This window comes from Anas acuta, chromosome W (genome assembly GCF_963932015.1).
Source record: "Anas acuta chromosome W, bAnaAcu1.1, whole genome shotgun sequence".
Lineage (NCBI taxonomy): Eukaryota > Metazoa > Chordata > Aves > Anseriformes > Anatidae > Anas > Anas acuta.
Window position 1 is genome coordinate 10,437,574 of NC_089016.1, and position 15,766 is coordinate 10,453,339.

The window sequence follows — 15,766 nt, forward strand, 5'->3', positions numbered from 1 at the left end:
TAATGTGTACGAAACAAGTGATGCACAATGCAGTTGCTCACCATTTGCTGACTGATGCCCAGCCTTACCCTGAGCTGTCCGGCCCCCCCACCCCGACTAGCCACCCCTAGCTATTGTTTAGCATGACGTCAGAAGGTATGGAATACCCCTTTGGCCAGCTGGGGTGAGCTGTCCTGGCTCTGTCCCCTCCCAGCTCCTGCTGCACCTCCAGCCTGCCTGCTGGCAGGACATAGTGAGAAGCTGAAACGTCCTTAGCTTGGTGTAAGCACTGTTCTGCAACAATCAAAACATCAGTGTGTTATCAGAACTCCTCTCATCCTAAGCCAAAACATAGCACCCTACCAGCTATGAGGAGGAAAATTAACTCTATCCGAGCTGAGACAAGGACAAATGCTAAAACTAGAGGTCACAAATTTCCTGAGATTAACTTGAGTTAAACTAGAAAAGCGAGATAGAAAATTTATTCCTAAGTACATATTACCACCAGAATCAGTTTCTTAAGTGTGGCTTTCAGCTCTCAGTTCCTCAAGCTGTAGATGAGGGGGTTAACTGCTGGAGGTACTACTGAGTACAGAAATGACACCACCAGGTCCAAGCACGTGGAGGAAATGGAGGGCGGCTTCAGGTAGGCAACTATGACAGTGCTGACAAACAGAGAGACCATGGCAGGTGAGGGAGGCACATGGAAAAAGCTTTGTGCTGGCCCTGCTCAAAGGGCATCCTCAGCACTGTCCTGAAGATCTGCGCATAGGACAGCACAATGAAAAGAAAACAAACTAATGCTAAACATGCACTAACCACCAGAAGACTAACTTCCTTTAAGTAGTCTGAACCTGAACAGGAGAGCTTGAGGATCTAGGAGATTTCACAGAAGAACTGGTCCACAGCATTTTCTTGGCAGAGGGGAAGGGAAAATGTGTTGGCCGTGTGCAAGACGCCATGGAGAAAGCCACTGCCCCAGGCAGCTGCTGCCATCTGGGCACAAGCTCTGCTGCCCAGGAGGCTCCCGTAGTGCAGGGGCTTGAAGATGGCAATGTAGCGGTCATAGGCCATGATAGTAAGGTTATAATACTCTGCTGATATGCAGAAGAGAAAGAAAAAGACCTGTGCAGCACAGCCTTGATAGGAGATGGCCCTGGTGTCCCAGAGGGCATTGGCCATGGCTTTGGGCAGAGTGGTGGAGATGCAGCCCATGTCGAGGAGGGCGAGGTTGAGGAGGAAGAAGTACATGGGGGTGTGGAGGCGGTGGTCGCAGACTATGGTGGTGAGGATGAGGCCGTTGCCCAGGAGGGCAGCCAGGTAGATGCCCAGGAAGAGCGCGAAGTGCAGGAGCTGCAGCTTGCGCGTGTTTGCGAATGGCAGCAGGAGGAACTTGCTCAAAGAGCTGCTGTTGGGCATTCTCTGACATTGAACACAGTTTTCTGTTAAAGAAGAAAATGCAGATAAATGTTAAAACACATTTCTCTGAGGAAAACCTATTGTGTGTTAAAGAGCACCCTCAAACAGGGTCTCTCTCTTTGTAGGAGAACCTTTCTGCATCTCTCTTGTTTGAGCTGTGGCTGGTGCTGGCTCAGAGGGACACTGGCAGCAGGGGCTGCTGTGGCTCCATAGGAGTCTTTCCTGCTGTGCAGCTGGAGGGAGGCAGAAACATGGGGGAAAATTACATGCCATCCACTGGTCAGATCCATGAGATCTGCAGTGTTGTTGCAAAAAACTCATCTTAATACAGAGGCAGAGCTGCAGGGATTTTGTTTCCTTTGTTTTGTCCCTATTATCCCAATTACACTTAGGAGAGGTATTGGATGGTTGAGCTCCCTGACATTTCCTGTGCACTCCCAGAGAAACCCTGTGGGTGCCAGGAGGCAAAGGGGCTGTCCCTTGGTGAAGACTGAGCAGAGCAGCTCTGTCGATCAGACCAGTTCTCAGCAGTCAATTGTCACCCCTCTGAGCTGCAGGACAATCGCTCTCAGGTGTTTCCCTGAGAAAAAAATGTAGATGACTGCTAATCGAGGAGGGCCAAATCAAGCCAGAATTTGAGAGCTTATCCTCGTACGAGCTCTGCCTGCGGTGATGGCCATGCCTGCCCCACAGCCCATGGGATGCAGGGGGAGAGGAGGCCAGGGAGGGGCTGCTCCAGGGGAAGGTGTCTCCACTGCAGGGCATGGCCACGAGGTGCCCGAATCCCGCCTGCCACGGCATTTCTGTCAACAGCTCCTTCTGGCCGCCTGCCCCTCTCTCTGCTGCCTGCAACTGTTCCTGCCGGGAGCTGTTGCTCTGTGCCCACCTCTTCTTTCCCCCTGCCCGTGCCCACAGACCCCATCCCACACGGCTGTGCTCAGCGCTGCCCTGCAGCACCCTGCCACCAACAGGGCCCTGCCAAGGGGCACCTCCATGGCTGCAGGAGCTACGGGGCAGCTGACAGAGAGCCCGGCATGGCCAGCCAGGGCAGGGTGTTCTGGGCTGACCGGGGGCACCTGCCTTAGGACACTCCAAGGGGCTTCTGCCAGACTTCCTCACCTCACAGGGCAACCCAGCAGGACTCTCAAAGCCTACTGCATTGCCCACTGCCCTCCCAGAAACAAGACCCAGCAGGAGACCCTTCCAGGAGCTGCAGCTGCATGGCCCTGAAGCCAGACCCTTACCTTGTCAAGGGCTGTGCACATTTCTCCTGCAGGCAGCTCTCAGCATCCTCCCACTGCCAACTGCCTTCAGCCCCTGTCCCCTTTTCTTCTCTGTGTCTGTGCCTCTGTGTCTCTTTCCTGCTTATCACCCCTCTGGGGGCTTTGCTGATGAGCCCACGAACCTCAGGCACTCAGAGACAATTGAAGACATCTCTCCAGAAGTCCAAGTCAGAGGCAAGTTTCCTGCAGTGTCCCCCTGAGGGCCAGCACTGACACAGCCTCCCTTGGAGCTCGTTAGAGCAGAACCCTGGAGGCAGTGAGGACAAGGAGACAAAGGCAATGTGAAGGTGACACTGAAGTGTACATAAAGTGGATTTGTTTCACTAAGTTACCAGGGTACAGACAAAATACAGAAAAGGAAGATAAAATAGTAATTAACATTAACAATAACAATAACAATAGCAATAACAATAATAATATGTACAAGGCAAGTGATACACCATGCAATTGCTGAGAAGCCCCTCACCGATGCTCAACCTGTCTCTGAGCTTTGGTCCCACTGACCCTGGCCAGCCTGCATGGGGATCTCTTGTGCACGTCCCTTGACCTTAATTTCTTTTCGTGCAAAATCAGCTTTCAGAGGAATTTAGAGTATTTTCTTCCCTTTCTCAAATACTCCCTCTGCTGTGCCACCCCACCCAGTGATGCCATCGATGTAGTGCAGGTGCTCAGGAGATTCCTCCTCTTCCAGGGCAGTCTGAATCATGCTGCTGGCATGGCAGCACTCAGCATTGTGTGACTTCATTCAGGCCACGATAGGCCTCTGTTAGTGCACTCGGTTGGTGATATACTGACTCAGGTGCACGGCTGTGGTAGGGATTGGCACCAGCTGTCCTTCAGCCCTCATCAACCCACAACAGAAGAGTCCTGTGAGAGACCAAGGCAAGGCAGACAACAGTATAATGTCCTCTGTCTCCAAGGCAGCTATGTCTAAAGCCCACCGATACCCTTTTGGGTCCCTGAGATATCTATCCTCTCCTGAAGCAGTCTCTTCCAAGGATGCACAGAGTCTCTGGGTCAGTGCCAATGGGGTGCTTTTGCCACTCCTTCCCACTTAGAAAAGACTTCAGCCTCCAGTACAGTTCAGTGTTGGGATCCCCTTGTCACTGCCGACATACAAATGGGTTCGACCCTCTGTAGCTTGATGGCATTAGGGTTCACTGTGCAGTGGTGCCCACTAGCTCCTGATACTTCTGTGGGTCTGATGTGCAAGGCCATCAAATCCACACAGTCCAATAAACCCAACTGTCCCCTTCCTCCCCCTGGCTGGAGGCAGAGCCCCTCTAGTCCTGCTCATAGTATTCAGTACTGTGTCTGCAGGACAGCCCACTGGAAATTGGAGCAGCAGTTCTCTAAGAACCCCTTTTAGTGATTGTTTGTCCTTGCCACTCACACACCCATGCCTCTAGGCTGGAGGTAGATTTTCCATCGCACTTTCTCATGTGCTCTCCATGGTCACACCGGTAAAACCACAGGGTGGCACATAGTGTGTGCCCACCATATCTCCTTTCCTGCCCTCTAATTCCAGGGAGGGCCCCGTTTCTCCCAGCACCAGAGCAGCATAGGGATAGGAATTGCATGATTACTGATGCTCTTATGACTTCTTTCTCTTCGTCCTCCTACTCATATGATGGCCCAGCTTTTCTGAAGCCTGCCTCATCTTCTGACTAACTGACTTTCACATCCACTGTTTTTTCTTGCATATAGGAGCAACTGATACAGAAAGAGCTTGGTTTTCTGGCTCAGACACAAGGCCCAGAAAAAGAGCTCGAGTTGCTGCAGGACATTTTGCAGATGCTGTAGTGGCTGCAGGGTCTGTCAGAGGGGTTGGAGTGACTGCAGGGCTTTTCACAAAGGTTGGAGTGGCATTGATTGTGGCTCTGTAAGCACAGGCCAAGACCCAGCACACTGCAGTGGTATGTGTCTCTTTGGAAATGCCAGGGTGATAACACCTCCTTTTCAAGCATTTAACCATTTTTTTTTAGGATTCTGCATTTGCTGGGGGTGAAGTTCCAAAGTTCTGGAGGTGCCGACTGCTGTAGGTGCCTGCCCAGATCCTCCCACACTCCCTGCCACTCCAAACTCTCCTGCCACCAGACAGATATCTGAATGGTATTCTTAAGTAGTCCTGAAACACATTCAGGAGACAAAACAATAGGAGCATGCTGGTTTGACCATCCCAAGGATATTCAAAATTTGAAGAGCCAGTGTAAATAGCCTGGAGGAGAAGGGCGAGGTGAAAGAGAAAGGGAGAGTGAACAAGTGTGGAAAAGTGTCCTCCCCTTGTCTCCCCCACGGCTTGGTTTCCTGAGGAGAAAATGTCCAGAGTGTAGTTCTTAATAGTTTCTGAGAGATGGCTCCCAAGGTATGTTGGCAATGGCAATGCTGAGTACAAGTACCAGATTAGTCTCATGACCAGGATTTTTATCATATCATAAGCCAGTGTTACACAACACATCAAAAGAATAAACTTGACGCAGCCATCAGAAAAGATAAACAGCATGACAGGGGAGACCTACAGTAAGTAATGTGCTATGCAACACGATTCTGAAATCGAGCACAACAGATCTGAGCTTGGAAGGAAGGAAGAAAGGAAGGAAGGAAGGAAGGAAGGAAGGAAGGAAGGAAGGAAGGAAGGAAGGAAGGAAGGAAGGAAGGAAGGAAGGAAGGAAGGAAGGAAGGAAGGAAGGAAGGAAGGAAGGAAGGAAGGAAGGAAGGAAGGAAGGAAGGAAGGAGAGAAAGAAAGAGAGAAAGAGAGAGAGAGAGAGAGAGAGAGAGAGAGAAAGAAAGAAAGAAAGAAAGAAAGAAAGAAAGAAAGAGAAAGAAAGATCAGCATTATGATCAGCAACTATTAAAATTAACTAATGCTTATAATAGCTTTCTTTTAACATGCTGTGGCCAGATCTGTCATTGGCTCAAAAATTGTGCTCCATGTTGGGCACCAAAAGAGTGTGGTTTGACCCGGCAGGCAACTCAGCACCACACAGCCATTCCCTCACACACACACCCTGCTACACCCCGAGCAGATGTAGGAGAGAATGAGGAGGGGAAAAAGGGGAAAAAAAGATAAATAAATAAATAAATAAATAAATAAATAAATAAATAAATAAATAAATCTCGGACTGTGATAAAGACAGTTTAATAGGACAGAAAGGGAAAAGAAATAATACGAACAATGATGATGATGATCATGATGGTGATTGCCTGTCCCACAGTAGTGGTACTCCCTACCCTGGCCAGCCACCCCATACTGATTGTTCAGCACAACGTCGTGTGGTCTGGAATATCCCTTTGGCCACTTGGGGTCAGCTGTCCTGCTTCTGTCCCCACCAGCTTCTCAGGCACCCCCAGCCCTCCAATGCTGGCCAATAACTAAGCCATCAGTGTGTAATCAACATTCTTTTCATGCTGAATCCAAAACACAGCATCATACTAGCTCCTAGGAGGAAAATTACCTTGACCCTAACCAGCTCCAGGATACCCATAGTCCAAGGGCATGATATCCCTCTGCGTATATCAAAAGAGAAAAGGTGGTTGTGATTAATTGGAAAGTACTGGAGCTGAGCATGATGCAGATGGTATGGAATATGGGGTGGATATTGTCCTCGTTTTGGCTGGGACAGCCTTAGTTTTCTTCCTATTAGCAGGTTCAGTGCAGTGTTTTGTATGTAGAATCATAGAATCATAGAATCATAGAATATCCTGAGTTGGAAGGGACCCTTAAGGATCATCAAGTCCAACTCTTGACACCGCACAGGTCTACCCAAAAGTTCAGACCATGTGACTAAGTGCACAGTCCAATCTCTTCTTAAATTCAGACAGGCTCGGTGCAGTGACCACTTCCCTGGGGAGCCTGTTCCAGTGTGCAACCACCCTCTCTGTGAAGAACCCCCTCCTGATGTCAAGCCGAAATTTCCCCTGCCTCAGCTTAACCCCGTTCCCGCGGGTCCTGTCACTGGTGTTAATGGAGAAAAGGTCTCCTGCCTCTCGACACCCCCTTACGAGGAAGTTGTAGACTGCGATGAGGTCTCCCCTCAGCCTCCTCTTCTCCAGGCTGAACAGGCCCAGTGCCCTCAGCCGTTCCTCGTACGTCTTCCCCTCCAGGCCTTTCACCATCTTCGTAGCCCTCCTCTGGACACTCTCCAACAGTTTCATGTCCTTTTTATACTGTGCTGCCCAGAACTGCACACAGTACTCGAGGTGAGGCCGCACCAGCGCAGAGTAGAGCGGGACAATCACCTCCCTTGACCTACTAGCGATGCCGTGCTTGATGCACCCCAGGACACGGTTGGCCCTCCTGGCTGCCAGGGCACACTGCTGGCTCATATTCAACTTGCTGTCTACCACCACCCCCAGATCCCTCTCTTCTAGGCTTCTCTCCAGCGTCTCATCGCCCAGTCTGTACGTGCAGCCAGGGTTTCCCCGTCCCAGGTGCAGGACCCGGCACTTGCTCTTATTGAACTTCATGCGGTTGGTGATCGCCCAGCTCTCCAACCTATCCAGATCCCTCTGCAAGGCCTTTCCACCCTCATTCGAGTCCACAACTCCTCCAAGTTTGGTGTCATCAGCAAACTTGCTCAAAGAAGGGAAGCAAATGTTGCAAATCCTTCTGAAAACTTGTATTGCCCTAAAACAAAGTAAGGTCAAGGTAAGGTAAAGAGCCGCATGCAGGCTGTCCAGGTTCTGTGGGACCCCTGCATCGGGAAAGATTGGGCATTGGTCAGTGCGTGATGAGCAATTGCACTGTGCATCACTTGCTTTATACATATAACAATAATAAAAATAAGGTTTATAATTATTTATTATTAGTATTGTTACTGTTATTACTGTCTCTTCATATTCTGTCCTTTTAACTACCTTTGTTTCAACCAATTATATTTTGGGTGTTGGGTGTGAGCTAACATCTGTGTGGTGCTGAGGTTCCTGACAAGTTCAAGCACAATGTGTTTAACAACCACAGTCCAACAGCACAAATCACACTTTAAACAATCAGTCCCTGACATCTACAGAGAGAAGTTGGTGATGACTTCAGGCTGCTTCAAACACCACACCCCAGCAGAGACCCTGCTGCCTTGGGGAGCTGTCAGCCCTGAGGCCTTGGGGACACCTCGAGGGAGCCCAAGGGCACAGAGCAAGAGATGCCATGGTCGGGTGCTGTGCTGCTGAGCTGGGCTGGGCTCCTGGGCCCAAGGGGAGCTCCTGGTAAGCTGGCAGAACTGCAGAGAGACAGCTGTGCCCAGGAGCAGCTCCTCTGCACAGCGCAGCAGGGCTGGGGGCTCTGACTACAGCTGGCACACAGAGAGGAGAGAAGGAGAGAGGGCTTGGAGGCACTGAGGAGCGCAACAACAGAGGCAGCGTGTGGCAGGACACATCTGCAGGCTCTTGACACCGTGAGGATCTGGCAGCAGGGCCATGCAGGTGGGGTTGCCAGAGGGGTCTTCTACAGCTGGCCCATCCAATGGCTGATAGCATCTGTCAGGATGGGTCTTATTCTACCTGTAATGTGGCATACAAGATGTTTTAGAGAATGGTATTTTTAGGGGGCATTTTAACAGGAAGACCGAGGCTTGGTTTATCTGAAACAGAAGACTTTTTTGGATTCTGTGCTTTTAGATTCTTGGTGTGGAGCGGAGGCAGGGTTCATGACAATGAATTGTGTGGATTGTACTGGAGAGAACAACTGAAACCAATGAAGGAAAGGGATCTGCCAACTGTCTAAGTGCAGTTCAGCAAAGGCTTTGAGAGGTTTCATTGGAAAATGGAAATGTTTTTTCTCAGATAATCCTGATATATTATCACTTTATTTCTTTTCCTTTAGTAGGAAAACATACACAAAACAAGCAAATGCCCAACAGCAGCTCTGTGAGAGAGTTTTTCCTGCTGGCATTCGCAGACACGCGTGAGCTGCAGCTCCTGCACTTCGCACTCTTCCTGGGCATCTACCTGGCTGCCCTCCTGGGCAACGGCCTCATCCTCAGCGCCGTAGCCTGCCACCACCGCCTGCACACCCCCATGTACTTCTTCCTCCTCAACCTCGCCCTCCTCGACCTTGGCTGCATCTCCACCACTCTGCCCAAAGCCATGGCCAATGCCCTCTGGGACGACAGGGCCATCTCCTATCAAGGATGTGTTGCACAGGTCTTCTTTTTCTTCTTCTTGGTTACAGCAGAGTATTCCCTTCTGACCATCATGGCCTACGACCGCTACGTTGCCATCTGCAAGCCCCTGCACTACAGGAGCCTCCTGGGCAGCAGAGCTTGTGCCCAGATGGCAGCAGCTGCCTGGGGCAGTGGCTTTCTCAACGCTGTCCTGCACACGGCCAGTACATTTTCTCTGTCCTTCTGTCGAGGCAATGCTTTGGACCAGTTCTTCTGTGAAATCCCCCGCATCCTCAAGCTCTCCTGCTCAGATGCCTACCTCAGGGAAGTTGGGGCACTTGTGATTAGTATTTCTTTAGTCTTTGGGTGTTTTGTTTTCATTGTGTTGTCCTACATGCAGATCTTCAGGGCAGTGCTGAGGATGCCCTCTGAGCAGGGCCGTCACAAAGCCTTTTCCACGTGCCTCCCTCACCTGGCTGTGGTCTCCCTCTTTGTCAGCACTGGCATATTTGCTTACCTGAAGCCCCCCTCCATCTCTTCCCCATCCCTGGACCTGATGGTGGCTGTTCTATACTCAGTGTTGCCTCCAGCAGTGAATCCTCTCATTTACAGCATGAGGAATCAGGAGCTCAAACATGCAGTGTGGAAACTATTTTATAACTCTTTCTTCAGCATTAATAATGTGCATAAAATACTAATAGGATTTCTGCAAACAAACACTCTTAGTGCAAATTCTTGAAAGTAATTTTCTTTATTATTATTTCCTATAACTTGTGACTTTGATTTAATGTTATTCTAAGCCTCCTAATTATTATTTTATTATTATTATTATGAAGTCGATAATTTCAAATATATTTACATTCAAAATTCTTGTTTAAATAAAGAAAGTGGGACAATTCCATTAGTTTCAACTGCAATCTCTTCCCATTACCAGTGCCTCCAGCAGTGAATGCACTTATCTAAAACATGAGGAACGTGGAACTAAGGGATGCAGTGAGGACACAGCTTGAATTCATCTGCTTCTGCTTCTTTGACTATAACAATAAGCTTATAATCAGAAACACCTATTTTTTCAGAAAACTTTAAGATACATTTTTTTCTTTATATTTGCCTGTGTTGTTATTTTCACTAACTCTTGTTTCAGATACAAATAATATTAATCTTAGCCTCCTACTTGTAAAAGATTTACCTATAGAACCAGGCTTCCTCTGTAGATAAAGACAATAAAGAATCCAGAAGAAATTCATTGGTCTGAGCTTTCGTCTCTTTCCATCTCCTCTGGAGCTGGGGGAGCGGCCCCAGCACGCAGGAGGGGCTCAGGGCCAAGAGCCCAGCTGCCACATGCAGGAGCAACCCTGGTGGCCCTCGGGGCTGCCCCTCCCTGCCCGCTGGGCTCTGCCTCTCTGTTGCCTTCGGGTCAGGGCTGCTGCTTCCCTGGAGCCATGGCCATGGTCAGCAGCAGGACGTGGCCTTTTCCCTGCTGCTCTCTTTTGGCTTCCACATTGTGCTTCTTTTTTTCTGGGTAAGCCCTGATATCTCGTCTACCTTGATGACAGTCCTGTTGTCTCTGCAGTGGCATCCCTGTGGCTGCAGGCAGCAGCAGGCACTGTGCAGGCCTGGGTCACAACTGCCTCCCTGCTAGCACCACAGCAACAGGAGGGTCTTGCTCAGGGCAAACCCAGAAGCCTTGACACCTCTTCCAAATGTGCTATCAGGAATGGAGCCAAGGGGTTGCTCCCTGCTCTTCTGTTTCCTGGGGTTCTTCATGGAGTGGAGGACACAGGATGAAAGTCCCAGGGTGGTTTGTGTAGAAACAAGGGTAGGACTAAGTACTCGTGTGCATGGGCTGCTCAGACTGCTAAGGCTGGGTCAGCTGTCACTGCAGGTTCCCCTCCCAGCCTCTTGCCCACCTGCAGCCAACTGACTCCTGGGGCAGAGTGAGAAGCAGAGAAGGCCTTGATGCTGTGAAAGCACTGCTCAGAAACAATGATCAGAACCATGGGTGACCAACACTGTTCTGGTCACATACCAAAAACACAGCAACACACGGTCTGATCTGCAGAGAGAAACACCGTCCCAGCCAGTCTTTGTCCCCACAATGGATGAGATGCTCTGGAAGGAGCCAGGAAGGTGCTAATAAGCACCAAGACAATTGAGGAAGACCAAAGGCCCTTGTGAAGGGTCACTGAGTGCCACCTGAGAGGCAGTGCTGGGCAGTGGAGATGGCAAGGAGAAAAACTTGTGAGAAGGCTGTGAGAAACAAGGACACTCAGGGCTTTAGCAGATCCTTGAAGTCCTGCCTGAGTCCCCAAATGGAAAGCAATCTATGTCTGTGGGTTGAAGAGAAGGAAGTGGTGAGTCCCAGATGGGGGACAGGGCTGAAGGTCCCTGCATGAAGCTGGGCTGATGGAGAAGTGTCCACCCTGCATGTGTGCCTCAGCCTGGGAGCAGGGGCCTGCCCGCGGTGCAGGATGGCTGGGCTGTGCTCAGCCATGCCCCAGGAGATGACCTTGCTCTCTTCCTCTCCACAACTCCCCACACGGGACAGGCCCTCAGGAAACACCCCTGAGCCTGGAGATGCACCAACCTGCTGCACTGAGGTGCCACTACTGCAGGGGCAGAGGGGAGGGTTGGAGAGACACATGGAGCCTGTGGACAAGAGTGGTTTGGCCTGGGGAAGTGAGTGCCTGGGAAAAGTTCCCTGGAGCCATAGGAGCCATTCTGGAAAGAAAATGTGTAGGCAGGAACCGCACTTTTGTGGCACTGCAGAGCTGCTGGGCACATTGTGCAGGGTGCTCTGATGGACTTTTGTGTCCTTTTCCATCGTGTCTTAAGTGACAATTTTCTCAGGAATAGAGTAGCCAAAATAACAGTGATAGATAGTCTAAGATCATGCAAGGCATCATAAACATGCCCCTAAAAAGATAACTGATATGTGGAAATCAGGAGAAGCCTGCCCAGGAGAAATGTGAGACTGAGAAGAGGGAATAGGGGCTTGGCCAGCCAAAATTAAAGAATTTTGTAGAGGTAGGAGGGTTCAGGTTATGCTGATGCTGCTGTAACTGTGACTTAAAATAGTCATACAAGGCTATTCCCCAGCTTCAACCTGTAAAGTTAATTCCTACACCTAAATGCTACTCAACACCCTGACAGGAATCTAGAACTCTAATGACTGACCTCAACGTATCCCTAGAAGACAAATCTCAGCCCATAGCCGCTTCCCCTAGCTCTTACTCTCTTAAACACTCTGATCTCTGCCCTTAATTGTAGCATTAAAATGGTCTATTTAACACTAGAAAACTACTTAAGAGACCTAAACCAAACCCTAATTCCAAATAAATGTGAGGGGCCATGGATCTGATAAGCTTATGGGCCACAAGGAGGAGATGGGTGGGAATGCTCTGAGGAGCTCAGCTCTGCCTCAGCATCTCCTGCTCCAGCATAAGGAATATGACTGTGTCAGTGACTGTGAGGTCACTTCTGTCTCTGCACTTGATAGGGCAGCAGCAGGAACGTGTCACTTAAAGGGACTGGGAGGTCACTTGTGTCTATAGATATCAGGTCACCTTGGCTTCTCCCTAGGAGCTGCAGTTTTGGGCTGACATCTGGCAGTGGCCCTGCTAGGCCAGCAGAAGGCACCTGCTTGGCATGCTGACTGGGGGATCCCCTCTGCCTCCAGAGCCAGGAGGACCCAGGCAGAAAGAAGGCCCCAACATGGGTTGTCCTGTCCCTTCTGCTTGAGTCCATGACTGGGCAGCAGCAGGCACAAGGCTTGGCTGTGTGTAGCCAAGAAGCTGCAAGGCCAGCAGCAAGCCCCTGGCCTGGAAGATGCTGCTGAGGTGACTTGTGTCTGGTTGGCTGAGAGGCCGCAAGGAGCCTGCTGGGTTGGGATGCCTACTTCAGGAGTGGTTTCCACGCTGATGGAGCTTTCTGTGGTAGTAGGAAAGGACAGGAGAGAAAAACTTGCCACAAAGTGTTCCCTGGAAGGTTGGCACTGGCCTTGATGAGGAGGAAATGTCTCTCAAACGGTCGCGCTGTAATGCCACAGGTCACCCTCTGATTAGACTGTGGCTTTGTGTTTCAAGGAACAGCTGGCGAGCGTTGATGAGATATGGGAGAAAGCAAGGGATGAGAACAAAGTGGTGAACAGAGATGGGTGTATGAAGACTTCAAGGAAATAGGACAAATTGTGGGACAGCGTAGGAAAAGCTAAAAGAGGAGAAGGCAGAGGGTGCTGGCAAGAATGGAATGCCCCAACTTCCATGAAGGTATGGTCGCCTAGGCTAGAGCTTATGAGGAGAGATTTTATACTCATTGCAATGGGGCCTCATTGATTCCTTTCAACCCTGTGCAGCACCTCAGAGGTGTCATACCAGTGTTCTTCTCATGGCATCACACTGCCCATCACAGCCCACAGACCCCAGCAAGAGCCTTGAGCCAGAAATGAGGATGCAGGATCTACTGTTCCAGTGCCTGGGGCCAACCCTTGGCCCTTCTGCATCACCAAAACCAACCAAGACTTTTCTCAGCACAGTGCTTTGCCTCTCTGTAACCATGGCCCCCAGTTATCTGCCCTAACAAGTCCCTGGGGAGGCTTTGTTAGCAACAGCCCTCAGTGGGGCCCATTAATACTCCAAGTCACTTCAGCTTTTCCTTCTGACTTTACTTCCTCTAGCAGTTGCATCATTCACCTCTCAGTACCTGAGCTTCATAGACTGAACACCAAAATCCACCATGTAACTCATTAAGATGCAGAAACTCCTAACATCTCTTGCATAGTTTTCTTCAAACCTTCACGCCTTGTGCAGCTACTTGCAGAGCTTGCAAGATGTAATTAAGGAAGAAGTATTCAAAGAGCAACTAATAAATATATTTTCTTGTTTCAAAGGCTGAATTTTGCTGCATTTTAGTTTTGAACATCATTCTCCTATTGCTATTCATCCAGGGTTACTTCTTTGGAGACCTTCATTGGGAGGAAGAGCAGAGTGTGCTGGTCTGACACCTCCACTGCCAGCAGTGGTCTTTGTCCCTGTAACTGCAGCCCAGCGCAGCACATGAAACCCTTTCTAAGAGTTGTCAAGGGTTCCTTAAGAAAAAATAAATAAATATATAAATACAAATAAAATAAAATAAAATAAAATTTAAATAAAATAAAATAAAATAAAATTTAAATAAAATAAAATAAAATAAAATAAAATAAAATAAAATAAAATAAAATAAAATAAAATAAAATAAAATAAAATAAAATTTGAAATGACCTTTGGGATCTGAGAAATTCTAAATGAATCTTAGTAGACAACTGGACATCCATAGTCTCTCTTGGGTCTTCCATGGAAAACTGAGGAAGAAAATTAAAGGGAATATATGTTCATTGGCAGTAGCTATACCCATGAGCTTGGCCTCTTTTGGGAAATTTTTCCCTTCCAGCCACGGAAAACTCATTTGAATGACGTGAAAAGAGCTGCCCAGTCAATAAAGTAGGGCAGAGTCCTACTTCCTGTGCTATAGATGCAGAAGGCAAAAAGAATTGCATTGTGCCTGACACTACTCTGGGACGTGTCACCCAGGTCAGACAACTTTACCTTAGTGCTGACAAGTCCATCACTAAAGCACGCTCCCAAGCTCTACATCTACCCCTTGGCTCTCCAGTCGATGACCCAGCTCATTTATGGTGATCAGGGAGTCTCTGTAAGTGTGACACTGCCTCAGGTCCTCCACCATGGTAGCCATTGGCACCTGCTGTTCTTCAACCCTCAGCAAACCCCCAACAGAAGGAGTCTGTGGAAGGCCAAGCAAGGTAGACAGCTGTTTCATGTCCTTTGTCTCCAAGGCTGCTATGCAAATGCCCCACCGGTGGTGCCCTCTTGAAACTCTGAAGTACCCTCTCCTGAAGCAGTCTATGCTGAGGATGCACATAGGCTCTGGGCCAGTCCCAGTTGCGTGTGTGATATATGGAATAATAATTCGTGTCAAAAAGATGGTTGATATAAAGAAGAGGTAGATATGAGAGTGTGGCCATGGGAGTCGGCAAGCTCCATGGTTGATGATACCATTAGACTCTTAAGGATGAGGCCATCAGGAATATAAAAGAGTTCAGTGGGAACAAAGAAGTGTGAAATGTGTTCATCTGATTCGTGTCAAATGGAACAATGTTTGGGCAGCATGGTATGAGGAATGTGACCTTCTGTTTTGCATACCCTTGTAAAACCACAAGTCAAAGAAAAACGGAGTGGTTAATGTATATAGTTGTTGTATCTTGCAAAGGAATGTTTTAGCAAGTCGTGTCAATAGAGATCTTGAAGGTGTTACATATGGAGTGGTAATTCTTGTCGAGAAAATGGTTGATATTAATAAAGAAGGGGGAGATTTGGGAACGTGGCCATGGGGGTTGGAAAGCCCCATGGTTGAGATAACATTAGACTCTTAACGATGAGGCCATCAGGAATAGAAAAGAGTAAACTTTTATATTCCTTTATTATAATATTATATATTATAAGAGGGAACAAAGAAGGGTGATTCAGGAGACTCCATGCAGTCCCTGGTTTCTTGTTCTCCAGATGGTTCTCTTGTTCTCCAGCCGTTAAGGCATGGATTTTTCTGGGTGTTTGCTGTTGTTGTTACATTCAAAGTTGTTTGACCAATGAAAAGTTGTTTTGAAAAGAACTGCGGTGGGGTGAAGGCTATAAGAGGGGAGCCTGGCCTCAAGAAAGAGGAAGAAAAAGAAAAAAAGAAAAAAAGGCAACACAATGAAGTTACATCAATAAAGAAGCAGGAAAAAGAAGTGAAGAGGAACAGGCTGGCAGAATGGAGACCAGGACGGGAACAGGCACATTGATTGCCTCATGAAGATAGGTTCGGCCAAACTCAGCAAACCTCTCAGAGAAGCTCGTACAGAAAGTCGCTGGAAATGGGTACACCAGAGCTGGAGAGAAGCTCGAGCAGAGAGAAGCGGAGCCGTGCACACAACTGCATCTCGCTGGTAAGCAG

At 48.8% G+C, this 15,766-nt stretch overlaps 1 protein-coding gene across 1 annotated transcript; it reads left to right on the forward strand.

Moving 5' to 3' along the window:
- The first annotated feature begins 8,525 nt into the window (after positions 1-8,525).
- LOC137846896 (olfactory receptor 14C36-like) lies at positions 8,526-9,518 on the forward strand. Its single transcript, XM_068665002.1, has one exon. It carries the CDS (start codon positions 8,526-8,528, stop codon positions 9,516-9,518), a length of 993 nt encoding a protein of 330 aa, XP_068521103.1.
- The last annotated feature ends 6,248 nt before the right edge of the window (positions 9,519-15,766 follow it).

Bases quoted from the DNA above. Each gene is read 5' to 3' on its own strand.
- LOC137846896 (XM_068665002.1), top strand. From the start codon at position 8,526: ATGCCCAACAGCAGCTCTGTGAGAGAGTTTTTCCTGCTGGCATTCGCA.